This window comes from Didymosphaeria variabile (genome assembly GCF_027946475.1).
Source record: "Didymosphaeria variabile strain IMI 356815 chromosome Unknown scaffold_1, whole genome shotgun sequence".
NCBI classification, from domain to species: Eukaryota; Fungi; Ascomycota; class Dothideomycetes; order Pleosporales; family Didymosphaeriaceae; genus Didymosphaeria; species Didymosphaeria variabile.
The window spans coordinates 4509014-4535000 of record NW_026611620.1 but is presented as its reverse complement, the minus strand read 5'-3'; the positions used below and the strand labels follow the sequence as shown (position 1 = coordinate 4535000).

General features: G+C 53.6%; 10 protein-coding genes and 1 non-coding gene across 11 annotated transcripts; 6 read left to right on the top strand and 5 right to left on the bottom strand.

The window, feature by feature from the left end:
• Positions 1-55: 55 nt before the first annotated feature.
• N0V89_001466 (uncharacterized protein) lies at positions 56-1176 on the bottom strand (the record flags this gene model as incomplete). Its single annotated transcript, XM_056210277.1, has 2 exons — positions 56-491; positions 542-1176. 2 exons carry the CDS (start codon positions 1174-1176, stop codon positions 56-58), a joined length of 1071 nt encoding a protein of 356 aa, XP_056077099.1.
• A 641-nt stretch (positions 1177-1817) lies between these two features.
• On the bottom strand, positions 1818-2916 carry emi5 (Succinate dehydrogenase assembly factor 2 mitochondrial; the record flags this gene model as incomplete). Its single annotated transcript, XM_056210276.1, has 2 exons — positions 1818-2311; positions 2436-2916. 2 exons carry the CDS (start codon positions 2914-2916, stop codon positions 1818-1820), a joined length of 975 nt encoding a protein of 324 aa, XP_056077098.1.
• Positions 2917-3364: 448 nt separating this feature from the next.
• On the bottom strand, positions 3365-7427 carry PRP24 (Splicing factor; the record flags this gene model as incomplete). The annotated part of the gene is made up of 3 exons (XM_056210275.1): positions 3365-4018; positions 4077-6768; positions 7003-7427. The coding sequence occupies 3 exons, from the start codon at positions 7425-7427 to the stop codon at positions 3365-3367; spliced, it is 3771 nt and encodes a 1256-aa protein (XP_056077097.1).
• Positions 7428-8118: 691 nt separating this feature from the next.
• On the top strand, positions 8119-9356 carry mrpl22 (39S ribosomal protein L22, mitochondrial; the record flags this gene model as incomplete). Its single annotated transcript, XM_056210274.1, has 2 exons — positions 8119-9091; positions 9217-9356. The coding sequence occupies 2 exons, from the start codon at positions 8119-8121 to the stop codon at positions 9354-9356; spliced, it is 1113 nt and encodes a 370-aa protein (XP_056077096.1).
• Positions 9357-9590: 234 nt separating this feature from the next.
• utp15 (U3 small nucleolar RNA-associated protein 15) lies at positions 9591-11286 on the bottom strand (the record flags this gene model as incomplete). Its single annotated transcript, XM_056210273.1, has 2 exons — positions 9591-9950; positions 10006-11286. 2 exons carry the CDS (start codon positions 11284-11286, stop codon positions 9591-9593), a joined length of 1641 nt encoding a protein of 546 aa, XP_056077095.1.
• Positions 11287-11792: 506 nt separating this feature from the next.
• On the top strand, positions 11793-14423 carry HMLALPHA2 (homeodomain mating type protein alpha2; the record flags this gene model as incomplete). Its single annotated transcript, XM_056210272.1, has 3 exons — positions 11793-12420; positions 12467-13586; positions 13637-14423. 3 exons carry the CDS (start codon positions 11793-11795, stop codon positions 14421-14423), a joined length of 2535 nt encoding a protein of 844 aa, XP_056077094.1.
• Positions 14424-15813: 1390 nt separating this feature from the next.
• Positions 15814-15920, bottom strand: N0V89_001460. The gene has a single exon. It is a non-coding gene; the product is annotated as a tRNA-Lys (tRNA).
• Positions 15921-16404: 484 nt separating this feature from the next.
• On the top strand, positions 16405-16943 carry N0V89_001459 (uncharacterized protein; the record flags this gene model as incomplete). Its single annotated transcript, XM_056210271.1, has 3 exons — positions 16405-16579; positions 16647-16870; positions 16920-16943. 3 exons carry the CDS (start codon positions 16405-16407, stop codon positions 16941-16943), a joined length of 423 nt encoding a protein of 140 aa, XP_056077093.1.
• A 549-nt stretch (positions 16944-17492) lies between these two features.
• N0V89_001458 (uncharacterized protein) lies at positions 17493-18767 on the top strand (the record flags this gene model as incomplete). The annotated part of the gene is made up of 1 exon (XM_056210270.1): positions 17493-18767. The coding sequence occupies one exon, from the start codon at positions 17493-17495 to the stop codon at positions 18765-18767; it is 1275 nt and encodes a 424-aa protein (XP_056077092.1).
• A 378-nt stretch (positions 18768-19145) lies between these two features.
• VPS21 (Vacuolar protein sorting-associated protein 21) lies at positions 19146-20019 on the top strand (the record flags this gene model as incomplete). The annotated part of the gene is made up of 2 exons (XM_056210269.1): positions 19146-19220; positions 19363-20019. The coding sequence occupies 2 exons, from the start codon at positions 19146-19148 to the stop codon at positions 20017-20019; spliced, it is 732 nt and encodes a 243-aa protein (XP_056077091.1).
• Positions 20020-22807: 2788 nt separating this feature from the next.
• On the top strand, positions 22808-24133 carry N0V89_001456 (uncharacterized protein; the record flags this gene model as incomplete). The annotated part of the gene is made up of 2 exons (XM_056210268.1): positions 22808-23265; positions 23383-24133. The coding sequence occupies 2 exons, from the start codon at positions 22808-22810 to the stop codon at positions 24131-24133; spliced, it is 1209 nt and encodes a 402-aa protein (XP_056077090.1).
• Between the last annotated feature and the right edge of the window lie 1854 nt (positions 24134-25987).

Below are 25987 nucleotides of genomic sequence, written 5' to 3'. Positions count from 1 at the left end.
GTCGAAGGGGAATAATGTTCTCTTATTGATCCGTTGGATAAGTATTGTTGATAACCTAGATCTGGCCAAAGACCGCCAAACTATCCAGCGCCTTACCGCTTGAATCCACCATGAGGTTCGAGTTGCAAGAGCTGCCCAGTCCAGCATTGTCGATCCAAGCTGGCTCCCAGTAGAAAAGCCCTGTTCCTTTTGCGCCCGGTACGCCCGACACGCGCTTTGCGACTTCCTTGATCCAGGATGTCTGTCCTGCGCTGCTGAAGGGGATGCTCTTCGCATCGCTGGGGAACGCGTAGGCAGGCTTGGGACAGCTGGTGGGCCAGTTTGTCTCCACGACCATGACCTCTTTGTTCCACTTTGAGGAGATGGTGTTGAGGGAGGACGAGAGGGAAGCGAGGGTAGCCGCGGAGTTGTAGAAGGGGTAGTAGGACACGGCGATTACGTCGAAGGAGTCGGTCCAGAAACCGCCGCCAGCGTTGAGGACGGTGTCGTACCTTTGGCATGTTAGTCTGAAATATCAACGTCTTGTTGATGAGGTACATACCACCACGTCTGCGTATCCGACTTCCATCCGTTGTCGAGGTGGACTAAGATCTTGGGCTGGGGGGATATGTTGCTCTCCTTGATACCGTTGCTTGCGCTCTTCAACAGCTGCGAGACAAGCTTCGGACCACCCGAGTTGCTCAATTTGCCTGTGTTCCATAACAGGCCGGGCGTGATTTCATTACCGATGCTGACGAGGGCGAGCTTGATTCCATTCGATTGGAAGGTGTTCATCACATCGCTCGTATACTTCCAGACCTGCGTGACCAGCGCATCCGTGCTCAGACTAGCCCAAGCAGCGGGCTTCGTCTGGTGCGCGGGATCCGCCCAGGTGTCGCTGTAATGGATGTCGAGATAGATCTGCAGGCCGGCGGCTTGTGCGCGTTTGGCGAGCTTGATGTTGTAGTCCAAGTTGTAGTTGCCGTCAGATGGATTGACCCAGATCCTTTGCCTCACAGTGTTGACGCCAGAGTTCTTTAGAATAGTCTCAAGGGGTTGCACTTGACCGGCAGTGTTTTTGTACGTGCGGCCGGCCTTTTCTTCGACGAGGAGAGAGGACCAGTCTACACCTTTGAAGGCGAGAGCCGCTAGACCGGGGGCGGCGAAGAGCGCTGGGAGGAAGGAGGTGAGGCGCATGGTGGATCGATGTCAGCGGTAGCGTGGAGGTGTGAATGGCGATCTCGACGCCCCATCTCATAATGATTCTTTTGGTCTCTTATAAACATGTTTAACACTCCCTACTATTCTGTGTTGGGGACTGCCTCCGTTCATATTGTTTTAGGTGGAAAACGGATCGTCTGCGCGGGAAGTGGGGAATCTTGCGCCAATAAGGTCCTGTTTCATAACTTACCAGTGTCACCGGGTATGTCAGGTAGATTGCCGACAGGTGAAAACGTGTGAATTAGTGGGGTCCGGGGTATCAACCATGCCTGACATTTGATCCTGGATTGGGCGCGTTAATATCCTCGCGTGATGGCGCCCGCCACGCTCCGGAATATCTTGGGTTTCGAACCTTCTGACCCGGGTCTTGTACGAGTGGATCCGGCAATTGTACATGTGCTTTGGGAAAGCCATCCGCAACAGGGCTGAAGAATACAGGATTAGAAGGGCACTGAAGATGCGGGCCGGATGCGCTGCCTTTCTAGCGTAGTTGACGAAGATTGAGTTTGGTGTTGGATTAATGATGCTAAGACGGTGAATTGGCTGGGTGGCGATACAAGCCTATAGTACTACAGTGGATGATACAGGAAGATCAAGCAAATGCACTGACCTGTACTCTACTTGTCAAATTGTCGAATCTCAGGCATCATCCCTAGTCCACCACCGCCCGTACCCTTGACTCCCTGTGCCAAACCTTTCCCGCCCACCTTCGCGCCTCCTTCTTGCACGCCACCAGCACTCCTACTTGTGACATGGTCTCTTAGCATAGTAAGAATTTCGCTGTCCTTCCACCTCGCCGGCACAGGTCGGTACGCTGGCTTGAACGTGCCGACCGTTTGCGCCCACTCGCCTTTCGCAGGCTGCCTCTTCCACTCGTCCTTCTCCTGACCCCGCGCGTTCTCAGTCGCAAGTTCGCCCGACTGTCCCTCCGCCGTTTCCATGGATGTTGGAGTGGGTTCTTGCGTCGCCCAGTAGTAAATGTCCCAGTCGTTCTCGTCGAGAAAGAGGTCGAATTGCTCAAGTTGCTTGGCGTTCATGGTGGCAAGGTTTTCGTCGGCGAAGGTGGACATGAGAAGCTCACTTTCGAGGGTTCCCCTCTTGCGGCACTGATCTGTTACCAGTTAGTCGTTTCGACGAGAGATGCACATCCACAACTACCATCTCAATCCCCTTCGGTTACGTTGGGCAAAGAAAGAGAGGCGACAAGCATGTTGTGGATGGGATAGGAAACGGACATAATAACCTCGCCCGCATGGTGTTCTCGTCCTCGCCCGTTCGCCTCAACGGCTCCACCTTGAAAGATGCACCCTCCAATTCTCCTACACCGAGTTCCTTCGTGCCTTTGAGATCCTGGTTCGACCCACTAACGTCCTCGCTCTTGCTACCTTGTGTGCCACCAGTCATGCGCTCTGTGTTCTCCGGTACTGCATCTTTGGGTGTGAAGCTCGAATCAACAGAAGTGAGCAGCTCTGGAGGCGGCGCGTCCTTGCCTACGTTTGGCATTTCGTTGGCAATGGTCGAGGTAGTGTTGGTCAAATGAGGGTTGACCGTCCTAGAGGTCTGAATCCTGCGATACTCGGGAGCGGTGTCGTTGGCGCGCTTGTTCAGAGCTTCGAATTCGTTGCATCGCGCCGCGTAGACGGAGAAAGGCCGCGCTGGCTGGCCGAGAGAGAAGAAAGCTCTCGAGGAGCGAATTGCAAGACGCGCGTTCGCCATTGTGTTCAGTGAAATGCTAAAGACGCCCAACAATTGGTGATGCAGTGTGGGATGGAGGAACGAAAGTGTACTGCAAAATGGTTGATGTCATGGCTTGGCGGCTTAATAACCTACGTACCACCGAGGTCAGCTAGATCGACGGTAAATGTATTGGTCGTAGCGATCGATTGCACAGGATGCTGCCATGATGAACGATCAAATTCTCGCGAATATGATATAACATGTGCACACGCATGTCTTAGAGTTATGATGTGGTTGCATGCTAGACAATGCGATGCTCGATATTAACATTACTATACTACAATACATACAACGGACCGGTCCCCAAGCCCACAACGCTTCCGTTGCATTGCGTTTCCTTGGGCAACTCCGCTCATGATGCATCCGTATCCATTCCTTTTACACTCCTCCAAATGCAGAAAATCCCGTAAATGCCGAAATGCCCATGCTACTCCGTCTTTTCATCTGACGCCTTCTCCTTGCCCAGTAGCATGGCACGGAAGTCGTCGTTGCTCTTCGCTTCTCTCCCATTAGCCTCACCAGTTGCTCGAGGCACCACTGGCCTTGATCCTAGCCCAGGCTTCCCGCGGCCGCGAAGGCCACCGCGAGCACTGCCGCGAGTAGCAGTAGGCCTGTTCACGCGCGTAGGCTGCACGAAGCTGTTTCCCGCCTTCCACTCTCCCTTTTGCGCAACCAGATCCTTGTATCGTCCAATGCGTAGGTTCCTACCCTCGAATTTAATGCCTTGGAGGGCGATCTCAGCTTTACCAGCCTGCTCCACGGTCTCGAACTCTATAGTAGCGCCACCATGCTGCGGCATGAGTGTGATCTTCTTGTATCCGTAAGGTTCGGCGAGAGCTTTGATGCGAACGTCATTCACAGTATCCGGTACGTTGAGAAGCGCGATGGTCCGGTCTCCTTTCGTACCCGTTGTCGCATCCTGCTTGCCGGGTGTTGCTTCTCGCTCTGCTGGAGATGCTGCGTTTTCGATCGTTGACTTGACCTTCGGCTTCGTGTCGCCGCGATCGTGCGCGATCTCTACCTTCAGTTCCATTCCCCAGAAGTCTTTGCCGTTCATTTCAGCGACAGCTGTATCAGCATCCTGTATATTACGTCAGTAGAGTCCAGCATATGAGCGCAGTAGAATCAAATGCTCATACCTCTTTCCTTTCGTAAACGATATAGCCGAACCCTTTATTGTTTCCGTTTACCAAGGTAGGAATGTTGACTCGATCGATCTTGCCGAACTGCGCAAAGGCCTCTTGTATCTCGCGCTTCTTGATCCTAAAGTTGAGCTTCCAGACGTATACTTCACGTCCCTCAGCAGTCGCACCGTCGCGTTTCTTCTTCGCATTCGGGTTCGAGATCTTTGCAATGATCTTTAAGCCCTCCACGTCTGTGCCGTCGAGCTTCGTGGCTGCGATCGCATCGTCGCCATTCGCAAATTGGATGTAGCAGAACCGGCGATGAGTATTGTATTTGAGCGATGGGAATCGGACATTCAGGATCTCTCCAAACGTTTCGAAGAGCTTTCGTATGTATGGTTCATCAGCGTGAGCAGGGTAGTTCGCGACATACAGCGTGGTATTTTGACCGCGCTTGATGGTGATATCGTGTCCCTCGAATCCCTTCGCCTCCTTTATCAGAGCATAGTCTGCCTCTTCTGGAGTTTCAAACTCAACAATCGCGACCATGCTGTCCTTTTCAGGCTTCATGGTTACATTGCGCACGTTACCAGCGTCGCTAAAGAACTGGCGGATCTTGGTCTGTGTTGCGCTTTGGGGGAGTCGTTGTACAATAATGGATGTGTTCTCGCGGTCTCTCTTTTGATTGATAGATCCTGCATCAGATGGTGCCTCGCTTGCATGTCTGACATCGTTCGCCACAAGTTGCGGTTCCCCGGCCTCAAGGGGTTTTGTTTTCTTGACGGCGGGATCGGGATCGGCGCCATCTTCCCTCTTTCGCTTGCCGGACCCGTCTGCAGCGTGGTTGTGTTGTTGCTGCTCAGTTTGTCTCGCTGCTGCCGCTGCCTCTTCCTTCTGTTTCCTAATGGCAACAATACGATCTGCGCGACGTCGCTCGATCTGTGCGCTCCGCACTTTGAGCACACCTTCGTGTTGCTCGCAGTGGTTGACGTACATCTCAATCAACGGCTCCGGATGGTCGATGGTATGGAGTTGCTGCATACCGAGCTCAAGGACAGCTGTCGCTCGCGTGGGTAACAATAGCTGTTGGCCTTCATTGCTCTTGTCCCGCGTTGCATTGTTGGCCCACAAAACCATCTCCCAGATGTAGTAGCGGTACCAGAAGTCGTACGAATCCTTATGGTGCTTGACGAGAGAATCGAAAATATGTCGCGACTCTTCTGGGTTGCCTCGCTGGAGCCAGAACTTTATGTGAATGCGCTCAAGACGATATCTTGAGTCACCGGGCCAGTCCCTGCCATACTTCTTCATTCCGACCTCACGAACCAACTCCAATGCCGAGCGTATACCGACTTCAGCAATATCCGCGTCATCTTCTGAAGCCTTGACATCAAAAGCTCTGCGCCGGAGATAACCGCACCAAGCGATCTGAACTTTGATAAGCTCTTCTATATCGGAGTGCTCTAGCAGCCCAGTTCGTGTCGCGGTATGTTTAATCCCTTCGATCTCGTTGAACTCCCTGTGCTCAGCTTCTAGCGTCAGTATGCGATGTGACCAGAGAGATCCAGACCATGGGCAATGACGGGTCGCACGCTCGAGGACACTCAGAAGGTCAACTGAACGGTCTTGCTGCCAGATCAGAAACTCAACATGATCTTCCCACAAGGTAGAGTCTACGGGGAAGCGAAGTGTGGCACGCTCGAATAAGGCGTTGACCAAAGGAAAGCTGTAGACGCCCATTGTCTTCTTCTCCCATTTCAAATATCGGGTAAGCGCGTAGTACTCGGCGTCTTTGTCGCCTGCTTGAGTAGCTTGTAGTAACTTGAACTCGAACTCTTCGCGGTTGGTGTATTGCTGCTTGATATGCGTATTTTGCTGGACGGCTTGCTCCATGGCTTCCTCAGCGTTCCCGCCAATACGCGAGACAAATGAGGCGTATTTTGACAATGTCTCGCCCCACGTCGCATGAGGCTGACCAAGCCGCTCACGGTAGATTGCGGTGATACGCATGGCTTTCTCCTGCTTCTCTTGGTTTGAAGCGCTTCGGTCGAGATCTTCTTGCAAGAATTGGATGTAGCGATCCCAGACAAGGCTGCTGTCCTGGAGGTTAAACTTGACGTTCTCTGCGCCTTGTCGCCAAACATCTTGGAGTAGCACGGGAGTGAACAGTTCGCGTCCTATGGCCCTTTCCTCTTCAGGCCACTGTTCTGGTGGGTGTTGCTCCCAGGAACAGGCTAATAGGTGGCTGAGATACTCGCCGTAGGCTACCCATATCATAGCGCTGGCCGGCTCATCTTGTGTCGCCAACTTGTAGAGCTCGAGCACAGCCATGTGGTCCTCCACGTTAGTAGCTAATGCTTTCTCATCCTCAAGTCGGTATTGCCACAGAGTCTCCCCGAGCGGATACATCTTGGCCATGCTCGCGCCCGCCTCTTGAAGTATGGATAATAACTCATAAGACTGCGGATTTCCAGGGTCAATCGCGGACATGTGGTACTGAAAGCCTTGGTGGAGCGTAGTAACAAAGTTGACATGGCTGTAATAATCCAACGAGTTCTCGCTCAATGACTTGTCTAGCTGTGTGAGGTAATCGACGTGCTCCGGAGCAAGCGCACGCGCCGCGAAGTTTCTGATCTGCGGCGAAGCTTCGCTCATGCTCATGTCGGTTGTAGAGCTTCCGGAGATCGTGCGCGGGATGTTTTGGAGACTGTAAGTGCGTTAATTAGTGAGTGAAGTGAAAATAGCGCCAAGACCGCCAACGCAGGCAACCGCGACCGACGCGTGACATGCGTGCGGGAGCTTCTGAAAGATACACCTTCGCTGAAAAAGCAACATCGCGTATGAGCGCAAATGGAATCTTATAAGGCGGCTCACACGTCATCGCTTTCAGTTACAGCGCGCACTTCACGGCTCTCCAAATCATGAAAGATTAGGAACCTACCTGAAAGTTGGTCTTTGCGCAGCGGCATTTTGTCTTGCATGCTGGTGCTGCATTGCCGCCAAATCTGCCAAAGTGTCCATACCAGGAGTCGAAGCTTGCCGAAGCAACGGGTTTGGAGGGGTCATTCGTGCATCGCGCGGAGAATGGATGGGTCGTTCTGGCGGCGTGCTCGTCGCGCTGTGGATCGCCCGGGTGCCATTGGTATAGGTAAGACCTGGTGAGGGCTGCTTGTGCTGGTGGTAGGACAGGTGGGGTTGCGGTGAAGACGTGAGCTGCTGGCTGAGTCCGGACGATGTGCGCGAGGGTATCTGCCGGATCGCGCGCTTCCCTGCAGACTGTATCGACGGCGAACCGAGCGCTGGATGCGGTGGAGGCGTCTCTTGCGCCGGCGAGTCCTGCGGGGACAACAGCGAGTTGATATCCATGGTGCCTTCTCTTCTTTCCCAGCGGTGTCCCTATATGCACACAACTCCTATGCGCGCCTAGCAGCTGATACTGCTGTTGCTTTGTTCGCGCAGACGAATGCGCCTGGTCTTCAGTGCCGTTGCACTGCTGCAGGGACCGTTATGGGTCAAAAGTGAAGCGGACGGGGCTCACGGCGAGCAACATGGACTCGGGCTGGGTTCGCGGCGAAGAAGCTCAGCTTGGGACTCGGAGGAGTCAAGGGCGAGCGAAGAGCTAGAGACAACTGCGCCAAAGACCTTGAACAGTCTCGGCAGGTCTGGAGGAAGAATCAAACACGTCAAGCTAGGGCTTCGGCAGTGCGGGTCCAGCGACGCAGCTAATGACGGCACAGCTTGCAGCCGCCTCGCGAATCTAATCTGATGGCAACTTGTGCCGATGCGAGGCGGTTTTTGGTGGGTTTGGATGCGCGCAAGAGCAGGAATGGAGAAGGGGTCCTGTCTAGCTGTCTAGCACAAGCAGAAGTTTTGCGCTTGTTGCATGTTAGGGAAGCCGATCGCGCCGTTGAAAGGCATCAGATGATGATCTGCAAGGTCACGTGATATGCGGTGCCGCGACCCCTGCACGCGACTGGTCGCCTAGCGCCGTTCCTCAGAAATCTTCCAACGACAGCATCGTCCATCAACACCGACCATTGGGCAGCCGCACATCCCAATGGCCGCACGAATACCAGTCCGGAGACTTGGACAGCCATGTCTTGCCGCCTTCCGACCGCGCTCAACGTACTGGGTTACCTCAAACCGATCCTTCACCAACTCCTCCGCCCGGTCTGCTAAGAACGACGACAACAAAGAGGTCGACCTCACCAACCCCATCCTCGACGACTACCTCTCCAAGCGCAACCCCAAAGAGAAGCCTACACGCCCCGTCCCCCAAACCGGCGGCCTCTCGAAAACCGGACTCTTCAAAGAAGAATTCGAAATCCCCGGCTATCGCATGGGCATGACTCCCGCCGAACTCGAAGCTCTGAAAGAGGAGAATAAGAGCAGAGATGAAGAACGGGCGATTGAGACAAGCAGGCGGCTGCACGCCCTCAGGCTTGACCCTCTACCTTCAGCCCGCCGTTCGTACGAGCGGAAACTGGTGATTAGGGGCCTGCGGAAGAAACGCGAGGGCAAGACACTCCGCCTGAAGAGGACAGAGCGGGAGATGGTGTACAAATCGCAGGACCTTCCCACATCGTTGAAAAAGATGACGCGGCTCATGCACCAAATCGCTGGCAAGACCGTCGAGGAAGCGCTTATCCAACTGCGCTTCTCTAAGAAGCGCGTTGCTCGCGATATCGTCAAGGGTCTGCAACTTGCACGCGATGAGGCTATTGCGGCGCGCGGAATGGGTCTTGGTGCTGCTGTTGATGCAGAGACGGTGGCGAAGGAGGATGCGTTGATCGAGGCCGGGAAAATGAAGAAGAGCGAGAGGAGCAGGGGATATCTTGCTGACGGTACGAGGAGGAGAGGGACGAAGGAGAAGGCCACGGTCATTGAGCTTAGAGATGGAAGTAAGAAAACGGTGACAGATTCGACGGAGATGTATGTTGATCAGGCGTGGGCGTCGAAGGGACCGGAGACAAGGAGCGTAGAGTTCAGGGCGCGAGGAAGAACGAACCTTCTCCACCATCGGTCAGCGAGTGAGTTCTTCCCAAGCACAACGGCTGATGTAACACACTGCACACCCTTTGGGTGGCATGGGGTGCTCAACATCTTCCACTGTGTCACTTCCTCTACATGAATGCCAATGCTGACTGTCTCACAGAATTCAATGTCTTGCTCAAGGAGGAGAAGACACGCATGCGTATCTCAGATGAAATCAAGAAGAAGCGCGCGAACAAGCCACTCTGGGTACCCCTTCCCGACCGGCCCGTTACCACACAGAGGCAGTATTGCCTGTGGTAGTCGCCGTCATCCAGTTTTGTAACATATGTATACCAAGGGATGTGCAATAGACTAGCATTTGCCTTTCATAGGCATGTATCATATACCATTCAAGCAGACATTCCAACACATCCCATCCCATCATCCAAAGCAACATGCTTCATCCGGGTATCTCTCGACTTTTTCCCATACATTACAAAATCAACGCCGTCGCTATGCAATTCGAAAATGTCTGTCATCTGATTCCTTCCATTTCTAGCTCTCGATGGCATCCATCCTCTGCGCTCCAGCCGTCGCAGTCAGCATATCAAGCATTCCTTTAACGCCCCATGCAGCCTGGCTTGCCTCGACGAGATCTTTCACTTTTTGGTTCAGTTGATCGAACAGCGTGTCGATTTCCTCGCTGCGCCCCAATTGATCAGCGTACAAGTCGAGGACGACTAGCGCTATGTCGGTAGTGAGTCGCGTGATGCGGTAGTCGGGAATGTACTTGATGAGCCAGCGCAGGACAGGCTGGAGTGTGATCTCATCGCGGTTGACGAGAGCAGCGTTAAGGGCGCTGCGATGGCGCAGAGCAGTGAAAACTGTTATTGAGTGTTCTTTAGCGTTGTTGCCCTATTTTGTGATGTCAGTGTTTTATACAACTAGCATTTCGAAAGTTGTTTTGTACCTTCTGCGCTAGCACAATATCCAGTGCCTTTGCATACTGTCCTGTTCGTAGACAATTCGCCCAGGGGAAACTGGCATGAATCTTTCCTCTTGAGTTCGGGTCAATGACGATATCAGCGCCTTCGCCGGTGAAGTCGCGTCCTCGCATTTTCTTCTCCCATCCCTTCCCACGCTTGCGCTTCTTCGTTCGGTCGTATTCCTCAATCTTGCCCGCCATGAGGGCTTGCATTTCCTTCTCGCGCTCTCGCGCAAGAGCTTTCTGTTCGCCGGATAGCCTGGTCTTGATCGACAGCAACCCGGACTGCATGCCAACTGCAACATGCTTGTCCTCGCCTTGGGACGGTATGACGCTCAGCGAAAGAATAGGCGAGGGGTATTTCATGCCTGCCACCACGTTCCAGCCCGTGGTCTCGAAAACCTTGACGTGCCCATCAAGTGCACCCGAGAGAAGGCGTTCGCCATTGTTTGCGAGAGAGAGCGCGGTGACGGTCTTTTGGTGGTTGCGCAGGAGATGCATTGGTTTTGCAGCCACCACATCAAGAACGCTGATCGTATTTTCACTTGAGGCGAGGACCGCGGTTCCTGATGGCATAGGGAGAACGGCTTCCACGGGAGCAGCATGTTTGAACACCATGACTGCCTTTCCTCCGGTTCTTGAATCCCACAAACGCACCGTCTGATCGTAACTACCGGATACCAGCAGCCCACTCTGCGCGGGCATGAACGTTCCGCAGCGCACGTAATCTTGATGCCCATCGAATGTGGTGATGCTCTTGTCTGCCGGTAGATCCCATAGTCGTACGGTGCGATCGTCAGAGCAGCTCATCAAGCTCGTGAGCTCGCTTGGGTTCCACTCTGTCACCCATACCGGCTGCTTGTGTTCTTTCCAAGTTTTCAAAATAGCCCGACTGTTCGCATCGAATGCCTGTATCGTCCCGCTGTCCCCTCCTGCGATCACAATTCTCCCATCTCGCCGTATGTTGCCCGAGTGCGCAATGTCATCTACGCCGAATCTTGAGATGTTCTTCACAAGCTTACGGGTTTTCGACGAGAAGATTTGAACGCGTGAGCCTGTGGTGACTGCGAAGAGGTCTTGTGCGGGGCCGAGGAGGTTTGAGGCGGGCCGTGGCGGTATGGAGATATGCGTTATGGGCGAGGAATGCTGCGATGGGTCAAGACGAAGCTCGGTGCCGAAGGACGACCAATATTTTTGCTCTGCGGTAATAGTCGAGGGACCTTTGGGCAGCTTTATGGGCTGCAGAGGCTGGACTTCGGCGGCCATTGTGGGCAGTACGTTGCGAGGGAACTGACAGTGTCGTCGTTGCGGTCGCACTTGCACTTTGCGCCCGAACTTTTTTTGGGTGGAAGTCGCGCTTTCCGTTGCTGGGTTAGCGCACTTCCCCACCGTCCGTCCCGCCTGCACCTTGCGCGGATGCGTTCACTGGCACACTGGATTCCATCCCGCGCCGCGTCGGAGCAATTTCAATCTGCGCAGATGCGCGAACTCCAAATGCGACTTCCAATTGTAGCAGCGATCGAGGAGGGTGTTCCTTCTGAAGATCTCTCGATGCAGTATAGTGCCAATTCCAGCCTGGCAGCCTGATGATGATCCCCGCACGCCTTCTTCATCACTCACCGTCAGACAGCCCATCTCAAAACCAGGTGTTGCCTGCACTTTCCTGACATGATACACTTAACATCGTACGTCTTAGTTCTCCTTGCTGCCGAAGACGCGGGACCTTAGCAAGCCATCTTAAGCCACTCCCGTCTGGCCTAACCTGAGCGACCATGGCCGGCGAACCACTCGACAGTCTGGATGAGTTCTTTGACTTTGCCCAGTTAGAGAAGGATAACGATGGGTTCGACCCTTCATTACAGTATGATTCTTCGGCACAGGCTATGCCCTTTCTTGGGCCAGATAGTGCTATGGACTGGCAGCCTAGCATTGGAGCGGATGTGGGGGCCATGAACATACCGTCCGATTTCTCTTTCAGCATACCCGAGGAACCTACGCCAAACTTCTTTCAAGCTGATCCAATGTCACCATTAGTCCACGATATATCCATGGTGCCTCAGACTCTCACAGATCACCACAGCAGGACTGCCTCGTACTCATGGCAACATCACCCTATGCCACGGGAAGGGGAGGTGATTACGCTGAGGCAAGAAACAAACCAACTCGTGCGTCCCCAACGGAGCAACACCGTTACTTTGAAGCCCGCATCGGCCAAACGAAAAGGTCCATCCACTCGCCTACCGGTGGAAGCTAGGCAGATGCTGGAGGAAGAGTTCGCAGCAAACCCGTACCCATGCTCATGGGAGATAGACATAATTGCTCATCAGGCTAATTTGGATGTGAAACGGGTGCGAAATTGGTTCAACAACACTCGTGCCCGAAAGAAGCCAGAGTCCCCAGGTGCGTTGCTTGTTGCGCTTACTGGAGCTCTACTAATATATCCAAGAATCATCTGACGTTGTCACGTCGCATCCCAACGGAAGCGTTACCTCCCTATCATCGAAACTTTCCCGTGACAGCCTTGAAGCCCTGGATAAACTGGCAGATGAAGCAATCCAATTACCTCAGCCACCTCTTGCTGTATATTTGGCACAGTCGTATCAGGAGGAAGCCGTACCTTATTCTGCCATCCAAGCTGCTATGGATGACGGTTCAATCAGCGATAAAAGTGCTTTCCAGTTCGACGGATCTTCAAGTTACAGGGTGGGCAGGGCTGGCTCAGTCATCACATCAGTGGCCTCCTCTGACGGCACAGCACCCACGACATATAGCAGCGGCAGTAACATGTCATCATTTGGGCGAGCTCGAAGACGTGGCCGCCGACGCATGGAATGGAAGCAATCTCCGTACACAAGGACGAAGCTGAACGGTCTCAACAGTGCGGGTGTACCTCAAGAGAATCTTCCTTTCTGCTGCACATTCTGCCCACGTGCCTTTAAAACCAAATACGAGTGGATCCGTCATGAGGATTCTGTCCACGCACTGCGGACCACATGGATTTGCTGCGACAGCAAGAATGTTCCACTTCTGTCATGCCCTTTCTGCGGGCAGATGCGACCCGACGAGTCCCACATGGCTAGCCACAAATACCACCAATGCCGAAACAAGCCAGAGTCACAACGAACCTTCTACCGCCGAGATCACTTCATTCAACACTTACACCATGTGCACTTTGCCAACGTCAAGCATCCGTCAGCCCGCCTCGGCTGCCAGACACGCCTACTCGACAGCGAAGGGGGCAATTTTGGCTGCAAGGATCTTGCCTTAAAATGGAGAAGATTCGGCGCACCTATCAAAGCTGATGATCCTATGCTTTGTTGCGGCTTTTGCGGAAAACGAGCAAAAGACTGGAGTGAGCGTTGTGAACATGTTGCTGAGCATATGGCAGCAGGCGATTGGGATCGGTCGACATGGTGGCCGGAGCGTTTAGAAAACCACTTGGAGAACCTATGCTCGCCAGGTGCAGCTGGACCATTCCGTTGTCGCTACTGTCGGAAGGTATTTGCCAATGTTGATGCTATGAACGAGCACTCTCATTGTCGTGTTTGGAGTTGTCGGTTCCTTCGGTGAGTTGACTTAGATTGTTTCTTCTTGATGAGTCGTACTGACGTAATAGGTCGTTCGACGATGTTGCTGCTGAGAATGCTGGACCTCCTCTATGCCCACAATTCCCGTCGCCGAAGGCTCACCACTGCCACTTGTGTGGTGCTGGCTACAGATCCTTCCACGTGGAGCACGCTCAGCACTACCACCGCTACCGGGAGTGCGAACAGACTCTGTACACATCTGAAGACGAATTTCTACAACACATGCACGAATTTCACGGCGCGTCTGAACCGCAGTTGCTTCAGGGCAATTCCATTCTCGAACAAAATTTCTCCAGAAACAAAGGTGCTTCATTTGAGCCTATTCAACTTGATGAGATTATGCAAGGGTGCCACGTCGGAGACTCCAGCGCGTTGTTCGTTGATTCAGCCATCATCGAGCAGACGATAGCTTCAGCCTCCAGCTCGTCGAAAACAGTCCGGGAACAGCCGTCTACTTCAACGAGCCGGAAGGCACAACAGCCGGTTGCACCGACAGGTCGCAAGCACACAAAGACACAGCGCCAGCGTGCCGACAGTTCGGGTTCAAGACCTGTGCCACAAGGACCGCGTTTCTTCCGCCTCAGTCCTTTAGTGCCGTATTTGTCCACGCGCATCTACTACTTGCGTAGTGCGATACCAGCGAGCCTATTATCAGATAGCAAGGTGGTGCCCGAGGAGTTTCCCAAGAGCCATGTAGCCTCACTAGTCATGAGCTCCGGGCTCTTGGGAATGGCTGGCGTTCGATTTCAGGTCAACATGAAAAGGGACGGGGCGAAAGGGCCGGTGGAGTTCACTTTGGAGGAAGACGAAGATTAATGTTTAATAGCTGCCATAGAGTCTTGTATATGAAAAGAGACCTTTTACCACTTCATGTGGATATTCAAGGGTTTATTTGATTATGTACCGTTTGTGTCAGCCGTTGCAATATACCTACTGGACACACTGTCCCTTGATACACTGCTGCTGGTGGCCATGCCTCGGACAATCGTACATCTTGTCCCACCGGTAAACTGCAAACTCCTCAGCACTGCATTCTTACGCTCTGCTTTACCTACGTGAAAAATCATCTTGGCCAGCCCCTGGGAGGGCAATAGCGTTACATCTGACCTGCTCCCACCTTAGATCAGCCAGCGAGAGTGGCGAAAAGGAATCGTACAATTTGTCCCTCGTTACAAGCGCATCTCACTTGGCCAAAGTCCTCTTTCCTGCAGGATGTTGTCGCTTCTCCACACCATGGAAGGGGCGTGGTATCTCCATGTTCTGAACGAGGTACTGCCGGTGGCAGTCGTTGTTCAAGGTTAGACCCTCCATGCGGTGCAGCGTTCACGGCGAGGATGGCAGTGAGCAGGAGAGTGAGTGTGGTTTTCATGTTTGATAAGGTAGAACTTAGGGGTAGAAATTACAAGAGGATGGGCTGCAATTACGTGTGAGCTTTTAAGTTGCATTGTCTGAGTACGTACACACCAGCAAGCCTCTACAGAGTTCCTCTTGACGTGTGAGTGGGGTGCTGCTGCATGTTCGATGGTCTGGTAATAGTCGAGAGAGGTGCTTGTAACCTTCATTTTGGCTGGCAGCAAAAGGTGCATTGCGCTAGAGGCGACCATGCTTCTCGATCACGACGAAGGCTCGAATTATAAGAAAGATTAGAGTCTGGTGTGATAGTGTATCACCTGGCGTAGGTAACAGCTGGATGGCAATCTGGTACGTACTGCTGCGCTTGTGTCCGTGTGTGCGAACGAGTGCAACGATGGTGGCAAAATCGGGGTGAATTGTTGCAAGCACTAATTATTGCTCAAAGACTAACGACCCGCGATAGTATGAAGTGAAATCGGAGCATTGATCTCTTTGAAACAGTCTCGGGTGTTACTACGGTTGTCAGACCGAGGGTGTATGATGCAAATCAAAATTAGCACGATACGATCAAATTACGGGATGAATGGTTACCGGAAAGCGAGAAGCAGGTAGGTTTTAGTAGAGCGCATTCTGAAGGATAGCTGAGTTATTAGAGAACGTATTGGTGATCTATAAACTATTTCCGTGCTCGCCGCATGCATACGAACTATGAATATGCAATACAAAAAGAAAAGTAATGCCCTAATTCCACCAAAGCGTCCTTTTCCTGGAGTTCTACTTACGAAGCATAGCTTTGCGCACATCTTTGCAAAATATGAACTGTTAATGCAGGAGCAACAAAACGCAAAAAGGTAGCCCGACGTGGGGGTCGAACCCACAACCTTGAGATACCGCGTAATCGAGATGATTAGACCGTGAATACTTAAGAGTCTCACGCTCTACCGATTGAGCTAGCCGGGCTTCCGGTGATTTGATGATTTTTCTCAACGCATCTTTATATATATATCAAATACTATGCACCAGACAAACAGTGCGCGTGCGGCAGTAGGTCCTTGCAATAGAAAATACTTCAAGTGCGATGTAGTGCCGAGTGCAGGTGGAGCTAGCAGGCCAACACTGGCCGAATGGCGAACTAGTGGGGTAAAAAAGCCGTTGCCGATATCAACCAGAACACTTCATGGCAGTTCCGAATGCGTGTCAATTTGATTTTGTATGATTTGCACGAGGTGTCGAGGCAAACAAGGCGTACTCAAGAGCATTTGTTTTCACCTACCTTGAGCATCCACAATGATGCTCTACTGGGACATTGCCGCTTGGGTGCGCTACCCGACGCGAGACCTCGGACGTGTTTACGTCAAGCACTACTCCAAAGATCATCGTATATAATAGAATACCACGACATCCCATTCCTCATTGAAGACATCAAGAAGCAAGAGAAAACACAATGACATCGTACACATCCGAATACCCCTCCATTCCGTTCGACCCCGCATTCAAGAAGTTCTTCGAAGACTTCTATGCAGCCTCCGACAAGCCCGATGCGCATGATGCATACGTAGAGAACTTTACCAAAGATGCAACGCTCATCATGGCCTCGAAAAAGGCGCACGGCTCACAAGGTACCTTCCTCCACATGCAGCCTTAGCCAAACCCCCGAACCGCTCGCTTACACATTGCACTCACTAGAAATTCTTGCCCTCCGCAAAGGTCTCTGGGAAAAGGTCGCTAGCCGTGTGCACAACCCAATTAAGATATTCCCGTATGGTCCGAACTCTAACGAGGTCATGCTGCACGGAACGGTCAATTACGGCCTGAAAGCTGGCGGGGAGTCGAGTGTGGACTGGGCGGCGTATGCGCGGTTAGTCAAGGACGAGGGGAAGGTCAAGATGGAGTTTTATCAGGTCTATTTGGTGAGTCGCGAGAGGACCATGAACATATGAAGCTATACTAATAGAGTAGGATACTGGTGCACAGAATAAGTAAGATATTCCAATGTATCATGCAGCGAATCAGACATGATCGGGCAAGTTCTCCATCTTCAAGCTCTTATTTCTGAGGATTCGCGATGGATTATCATCGTGGACCATGACATAAATTTGATGTGCGATAGTCCAGGTTATGGTTGTTCTGCGTAGAAGCCGCATTGTGCTCTTACGGGCATAATATGTTTACCTAGGCAATCGCGAAATCACATTCTTCTCAAACGTGCCTCCCACAATGATTGCACTTTCCCCACCAATTGCTAGCTTTCTAACCCTAGCCGCGATCAATTCGTGTCGAGTCGATGCTTCTTCATCTAGATTAGTAATGACGTCGTGCAGTACTACTTCTGCGGGGTCAACCAATACAAGTAGGGAAGTTGTCCAACACCCCAACTTCCAAGAGTCTTGGTGTGAATACAAACTCGTGTACACCCAAGCTCAGATCTAGTAAGCATACCGCGCCGTTTTAATTAGTAATGCTGATTTTATATAGACTTGCACATTGAGCCAAAAGTACCCGTATTCCACCTCTCCTCAACCTACTGCAACCATGAAGTCGAAGCGTACCGTTCTCCTATCAACGATTTTCGCCATCATTCCCCAAACGCTTGCTCAATTCCCCACCACATGTCCTGCACCCATTCCAAAGAATGGCAACAGCACCATAGGGGTCTGTCCAACAGACTTCACCATCATTGGGCCGCAACTCGAGCCTGTTCATGAATCAACAAGAGCACCCACTGGCCTGGCTATCGATCCTAATCTGGTTCTATACCTAACATATCCTCGCAACTTCGGACCCACACCTGACAACGTTGTCAAATGTACCTCGTTCGAGACAGAAGAACCCTGGCCATCTGCCGCTTACCAAAACTGCACCGCAAGTCAAAACGCCAGCACATGCTTCATCAACGTACAAAACGTCGTGTTGGACAGTATAAATCAACTCTGGATCGTCGATTCCGGTATCAAGCCTGGAGAAAAGTCTGCAACTGAATACGGAGCCAAGATCATGAGCTTCTCACTGCAAGGCGAATTATTACGAACATACGTAATCCCATCGGAATTATTTTATGATAACATGAACGCAAACGATGTGCGCATCAATAACACACTTGGTGAGGGCGGCTACGCGTTCATCACTGATGAGTCGGATGCCGGATCCATCCTCTCAATCAACTTGGCTACTGGCGATGCGAATCGTAGACTTTTCAACACAACGTATACGCGTGCCGACAAAGGCTATGTGGGCGTGTATAACGGGGAGCCTATATATAATTGGAACGGGACAACAAAGTCTTTCATCACCACAGGCTCCGATGGTATCGCGCTGGCATCGGGAAATGTATACTGGGGTGTGCTTGCGTCGCGCCGCTTCTACTACGTCCCTCAAGCCGCGATCGTCAACAATTCGATCTCGGAGGAGGATTTACTAGAGCATGTGCAAGACCCGGGACAATGCGGCACCGAGCAAGCAGGTTTGACAGCCGACGATAAAGGGCGCGTCTACATTACTGCGAGCGAGCACAACGCTATTTTCTATGTTGATACGCTGCAAACTGCTGTCAATGAAACAGTCAACGGGGATCCGCCTGGGAGCTCGAGCCTGCTGGAGCCGGTGCCGGCGAAGGATTATGTGGTTAAGACGTTGGTAAGGAACGCGTTGATACAGCATGCAGATAGTGCGGCGATATGGGGTGGTTGGATGTACTTTTGTACGAACCAGCTGGAGTTGAGTCCTTTGAGGCAGTATCAGAATGTTGATGCGAGGAGGGGGCCTTTCAGATCGTACAGGCTGTGGATTGGTGCTGGACCTGCGATTTAAGGAGCTGAATGTTGATAGGAAATGTTATGGAATTTGGAGTAGCAGGATCTATTCGGAAAGAAGCGTGTTCTGCTCGAAAGTAATTCGTTCCCCTACGAATGGCGCGAAGATTGAGATGTAGTTACGATCGCTTGAATCCACATTTGTGCATAAAAGCTTCAAGCTCCGTTCTCATGGTCCCAGATAGGTTAGCGTATTGTGGCGCGTGCGACGGAAGCAGACGCCCATCAACGGCAGTCGTCATGGCATCAAACTGTCTGCCTACACCTGCACGCTCACCATTATTCAACATCGCCCGGCACCTCTCGCTCGATAGACGACCGTAATCGGCTTCCTTTGACCCCGTCACTCGCGCGCATACCGCTACTTGAGCCCGCCATGGCGGACGCATCACAACCGAAACCCAGCAGCAGCGTGAAGCTGGTACTGCTGGGAGAGGCAGCTGTCGGAAAGGTACGCAAGCATTCAGCAGGCTGCAATATTGAGTTGTGTCGACCTTCAAAATGGCTACTGCATCCTTGAGCCGCGCAGGGCTTCTGAGTTAGACGCAGCGCTGTGTTTGCCTGGAGCTCGCGCATAACTAACTCCTTTGTAGTCATCGTTGGTTATGCGCTTCGTCAACAACGACTTCCAAGAGAACAAGGAGCCCACGATAGGAGCTGCTTTCCTTACGCAGAAATGCAACCTGCCGACGCGAACCATAAAATTTGAGATCTGGGACACCGCCGGTCAAGAACGTTTCGCCTCCCTTGCGCCCATGTACTATCGCAATGCTCAAGCAGCACTCGTCGTCTACGATATCACGAAGCCATCATCGCTCACAAAAGCCCAACACTGGGTTGCTGAACTGCATCGCCAAGCGTCGCCGGGCATTGTCATTGCGCTCGTAGGGAACAAGGCTGATTTGGCGGCAGCAGCCGGCGAAGAGAGCCCAGAAGACGCGGATGCCGCGCCGGCAGCAGAGGGTGAAGAAGCGAACGAGGAAGATGGTACAGACGCGAGGAGGGTTCCTACCAAGACTGCAAAGGCCTATGCGGACGAGGAAGGACTACTTTTCTTCGAGACGAGCGCCAAGACCGGACAGAACGTTGCAGAAGTGTTTACGGCGATTGCGAATGCCATCCCCGAAACGAGCTTGAAGGGCCCACGAGGTGTTGGTGGGCAGACAAATCTTGGTGGAAGGCAAGAAGATGCGCGGGTGAACTTGGGCAGCGCACGGCCCGAGGGCGCCAAGGAGGGATGCGCGTGTTAATGAGTGGATAATGGCCCGTTGGATGCTGAGCGGCCTGCCCTGCTTCAGGAAGATTTTGTGCAAGCAGTACATGCTATTGCTCTGCTTTGGTTTAATCAATTCATACTCCTTTAGCGCAGGAAATGATATATCCCTTGTTGCGATTTCACTCGAATATTTTGCTCCACGGCGGATAACGACGACGGACCCTGCATACGGTGTTGCCTGAGATACCCAGAATGCAAGCAGACTGCGAGACATGATTTAATGGCCGGTGTCAGCTGTACCGATTATCCCAATGGAAATTATGGCCTTCATTACTAGACATCAGTGGCCCGTGTCTGTTGATGATAAAGAATACATGTTGTGCCAAAATAATCATTCGAAGCCTGCAATTTCACAAGCAAGAATGTGTGCTGATAAGACAGGGTCGAGGTAACAGAAAGCTTGCACGATGACTGTCACACGGTCGAGACCGATTCTAATCACGCTGAGATGTGTCAACATCAGCAGACCCAAGCGATACACATGTCGTTGCAATTACAGTGAGACTCTAGCGGGGTGGAATAAGGACCGTCTGGATGCGGTTGTGCGTTTGTTTCAACCAGTGATGGCCAGCCACGTCGCTTACATAATTCGGCAGCTGTCATGCGATGATTCGTCACGATGAAATCACGATGGGAATTTCGAAAAATGCCGCGAGTTTCGAGGCGGTGTTTCGCTGTCGTTGGAGCCGGTGGGTCGCGCTTGCCATTAATTCATATTCGGAGAAAGCGCATTCCCACTTCTGACGTCATCTGTTGTGGAGGTGAAACCGGCGCCGAGCCAGCGTTGGAAGTCGGCGCCCAGTTCCTGCCAAACGCAGGGAAGCCAACTAGACAGTGGCAGAAGAAGCAGGGCACGAACAAATCCACGAGGCGGCCTTTCCAGAGACAAGGTTGGCGGGCGTTATCTCGACCATGGCCAGACGCGACCGACGATTCCTGCGGTTGACGCGCGGCACACTCGCCAGCGCAACTGCTGTCGTTCAGGCACCAGAAGACGACGGCAGCAGTTGCGAAGCATTGCGGTCGAGCTTATCCGGGGCCGTGGGCGTGCACGAGTTCCTGGTGGCCAAACAGGCAGACTGAGTGGGCCACCCCTCAGCAACTGCATGGCGGATAGACGAGTTCGGTTCTAGCCTCGCCCTCTTGAGCAGGTCGGATATTGGAGTCTGCACCGCGGCAGCCAATTCGCAATCGGAGCCGGCATGTTCGTGACGTTGCAACACCGAAGGCACCGCTGCCGACTGTTGGGAGCGTCTCGACGCCGACGACCTCACGGGGACGCGCAAATGGCAGCGCGGATCGGTGGCAGCCGCTCGAGGCATGAATGACTTGCATGAGGGCGAGCAGGAGAGGCGCGCACGGCAATTTGACTCTTCCACATGGCGATGCCACAATGGCACCCGTCCCACGAACGACCAAGTGGCTTTGGCCCTAGCGCCCCGTATCATGCACAGACGACACTGGGGCCGATCGCGATGCGACAGGGCGGGGTCCAGCCAGCAGCGCGCAGAGACAGACGGGCACAGGAGCGCTGTTGCGCGCAGAGGACGCTGGGAGGTTTCTTCTGCTGTCTTAGCACAGAGCAGGTGTTCCCGCGAGACGATCCCCACGCCACGCTCCTCGACTGCCTCGGACAGCAGCGATCCGCTCCATCTGCGTCTCCGCTCGGGGTCCCGTGTGATGCGCAGCGCCCGCGGCTGTGGTGCGCTTTGACCCCGCCGCCTGAGCGATCGGCATGCGTCCCAAAGCGGGCGGGCATGGGCGGCGCTCGAATCACCGTCGCGCTGGCTATCGAGGGACGCTTTCTAGCGGCACACCTGCGTTGCTCAGGAACCTGCGCAGGGCACGGCTGTTCCTGGCGACGGCGACAGCACATCCCATCGACGTCGCGAGCAAGCAGACGCGCTGAAACATGTCATAAGCAGCAGCGGGCGGCTCATTTACGGACGACCACTTGCGGCCCATTATAGCACCACGCGCATCCTGGCGCTCCATCAGCCACAGTGCCCGGTACCTTGCAAGCTGCTCGGCCCTATCAAGGTCACGCTGGGCTAGCCGCTTGCTGCGCGACAGAGAGGCGACAGCTGACCCAGACGAGCACCAGACTGAGGACGCTCCCTCGTGCACTTCCGCAATAAATATTTCCGCGCCTGCTGCTGCCGCACACCCCTACCTGCTCTGTACATACTGTCCCTCTGCCACCCCGTCGCCTCGTTGTCCCCAGCTGCACCATTCCGCTGAGCCTCGCCGCCGTCGGAGTTCCTGGAGGCGCCTGCATGCGAAACGATCCGGCCAGCGTGTAACGCCATTTCAGAAGAGGGGTCCACATTCCACATAATTTTGTGAACAGACACCCACGCTGCACAACTACACCACCCATACCTGTTTATAGTACCTGCCCGCCAGCTGTTACTCCTCCACAATCTCTCGCCCTCGTCACGCTGAGCCCTCGGATCGCATCGGCGCAGGACAGTCTCACCCTCCGCCCTGCCACAAAAGTCTCCGATCCCCGGGGCTGTATTATTTTTTGGTAGAGACAGCTCGCTTGCCTGACGAACAAAGCCGGCCAGTCTAGAACTGGTCCACCACACCATGACTGTCCTCAAGGCACGTAATTGCTTATAATTGCTTCCCCCAGACAAACTCCCCACTAACGCTGCTCTCCACTGTAGGAACCCATCGCCGTCCGCCCCACCAGCCAGCACCGTCATTCAAGTTCCATGGCGGGCTCACTCCCCAAGTCGCGCCCGCATTCGCATTCCATGTCTGCAGCCTCGATGAACCCGGCACACCGCGTCACTCGCCGCAAGAGCGTCACTTCAAACGCTGGCAGCATCGCAGCAATCGCAGCGGCGGCCAAGGGCATGACTGGTGCGCCGCTCGAGGCTCAGCAACAACGAAGACCCTCAAAGCCCGCGGCGCAGTTCCGAGGACCTAATCTGAGCACGGTGCCATCCATGGCCTCAAGCGTGCCGAGCAATGGCTCAGCATTCGGTCCCGGCAGCTATGGCGCAGCTGCCAAGTCTGAAGCCATCGCTGACGGTCCTCCGCTTGCCGCGATGCCCGAACACGAGAAGGCGAACTCCAAGTCCAGGATACGTCGTGCGAGCGAGGGTACTCGCTTGGCCAAGGTAGAGGGCAAGCGTGCCAGTGGTAGCGAATTGAGATGTGAAAAATGTGGCAAAGGATACAAGCACAGCAGTTGTCTCACCAAGCACCTGTCAGTCGCCCTAAGTAGTCCATCCTTCCACACACTTTCACGGCTCGAGACGAATGCCCTATCCTCACCCCGCACGGCACAGGTATCTGTTTGAGCTGCGTTGACTTTTTGATTTAGTTGGGAGCACACCCCTGAATGGCAGTACACGTCCAAGTTGCTCATCTCTAAGCACCAGCAGGTGCAACTGCTCGAGGCAGCATCGGTACTCGTCGCCATGAACACCGAGGGTGGCGATAGCGATCACTCCTCGCCTTCGCCCCCAGCTTCGGGCACATCTGACTTGCACGATGATTTGAGCTCCACCGACACTACCCCGCCCCCACAACTTGACGATCATGCCGTGGGCTCTTTTCCCCGCAACCACTACGCTGGTCGCGCTACCAAGCGCTACTCTGCCAACAGCTCCGCCTACAGCCATTCTTACCAGTCAACCGTGTTCTCTGATAATGGGCATAACGGCCACTATCGCCACTGGAGTAACGTGTCCGATCGCCCTACAACTTCGGGCACATCGGTTGCTGGCTCGTATCGTGACGACGAGAACGACCAGGCAGATCTCGCTGCCGCTGTTGGTCTACTGAGCTGCTCGTACGGCACGCCCAAGTCTGGTCCCATGGCTCTTCCTCCTGATGTGCCTCCCGTGCCGCCGCTTCCAGCCAAGTTTCTAGACTATGGCAACGGCCTGATGATTTCGGGCAGCAACACGGTAACGGCACAGCAATCGAGTCTGCGCGGTAACCACTTCCACCACGGCAAGGATGTTGACATGGACGAGGAGAGCGAGGACGACTTCCGCCACTCCAATTCCCGCAGTCGCGGCCGCGCAGAGGATGACGACGATGCGTTTTTCGGCAGGATGGAAGAATGACGCTGCACTTCATTTCCATGTCCGCCACGATAAACACGACCTTGCCATTACCCTTGCTACACATATCGTATTTCTTCGACCTTCCCTTACTTTCCCGCGCGTTTCCGGCCTGTAACACAAACAATTAGCAATGTAGCGATCTATCTCCGCAGGCACTACCAGCACCGCTTTCCGCGAGCACCGATGAGAGGGTCGTCTTTCAACGTCGCATCCTCGAGGTTAAAGCTTCGGATCGAATATCGGAACTGGCGTTTACGTTGTACAATCCACGAATGGCTTGTACATGTATGTTGTTGTCGCGCGTCGAGAGCCTCACCATATATCACCCATCCCATGTACCGGAGTTTTCTTTGCCTTTCTAGCTCTTGATCTTGAGTTTTTCGATCACCATATAACCTATAACCGACACAAAGCCATCTCTAATCCGAATAACGACATCGATATCTTTCTAAGGGGAGGGGATGAAATGGATTGGTGTATTTTTCGGAAGGGTGGAAGGAGCGAACGAGGCCACAGGCTTGTGGACTTTGTGCTCTGTGTGCCCGGCCTTTGTATGTATCCGGCTGGGTGCGGGAAGAATGAGGGGAGGGATGCATGGGACGCATGTGATATATGACATGTAGGAAATCGAAGCCTCGGAACGTGCGGTACCTCTTCTTCTGCTGGTCTACTTCGTGAATCGACGTGAAATCGACTGACTGGACGAAACGCAGAAGCTGACGTGACACAATAGGAAAACAGAAAACAGGAAACTCGGTCCAGAGGGCGCGAGCAGGCAGAAACAAAGGTATAAGTAGCCACGCGGCGAGTAATTCCCGTCGATGCGAGCGTTGCGCTGCGCTGCGTGGAAGGTCTGGCGGATGATGGGACGCTAGCGATGATTTCACGCCTACGCCTGCGCTCCTGCGGTTCCGCTCGACCTACCAAGGTACCCAGCTCCCAGACGGTGCACGCCATCCCGCTGCCAGCGCCTGGTGCTGAACTCTATCGCTGCGTTCGTCGCTCAACGAAAGTATCTATTCCAGCGTCGTGGTGAGCGCCAAATCGCCGATTGAGCTAAGGGAACGCTTGCTTGTGGTGAGTGAGGATGCGAGACGAACGCAGACCCAGCAGCAGCAGCAGCGATGTACCTTTATACATATCCATCCACCACCTTGCAGCTCGAAGGATCCCACACACATGGGCACACACGAACGTCATTTGTGGAATGCGCAGCGCGCGGCTGAAGCCGTGCGAGGCAGGCGCGAGGTTGGGGAGATGAGGGATCTGCGGTATGACGCACTGGGATCGTCGTCGGTGGGTAGGACTTCGAACCAGCGCCGTGGAAGGACGACCGTGATCCGTGGTGTTGGAATTGTTCGAGACGTTAATGCATAGAGGCGACGCGGGTTTAACCCGGTCATAAGGAGGTAGATGGGTGCTCGCTGGCAATGGCGGCGTGGTGAAGTTCTGGAAGCTGAGCTTGGGGAGGTTGAGCGCAAGATCGGGATCGTGATGCAGCGCCATTGATCATCGTGGGATTGGGCACGCGAGGGACGCGGTATGACGACCTACCCTATGGAGAAGTGTGTCCGCGGGACGTAAATTGAGATGGGTCCTCTTGGGGCGGTGTGGTTGGTAGTATCTCCCGCTTGAAACGAGACGGTAAGCGAAGTCTCACTACGAGGCGCTTGAAGCAGTGTAGGTGGGAGCCGATCTGGGAGATCGAAGATACGGGCATGAACGGCGGGCGGTGGTGCAGAGTGGTGATAGGACTTGGTTCTAGGTGGAGGATGCGGTCTCCACATAATTGTCTACCATGGTATCCATCACCTTTCGTAACGAGATAGGTAACACGTTAGTAGATTCAGGACT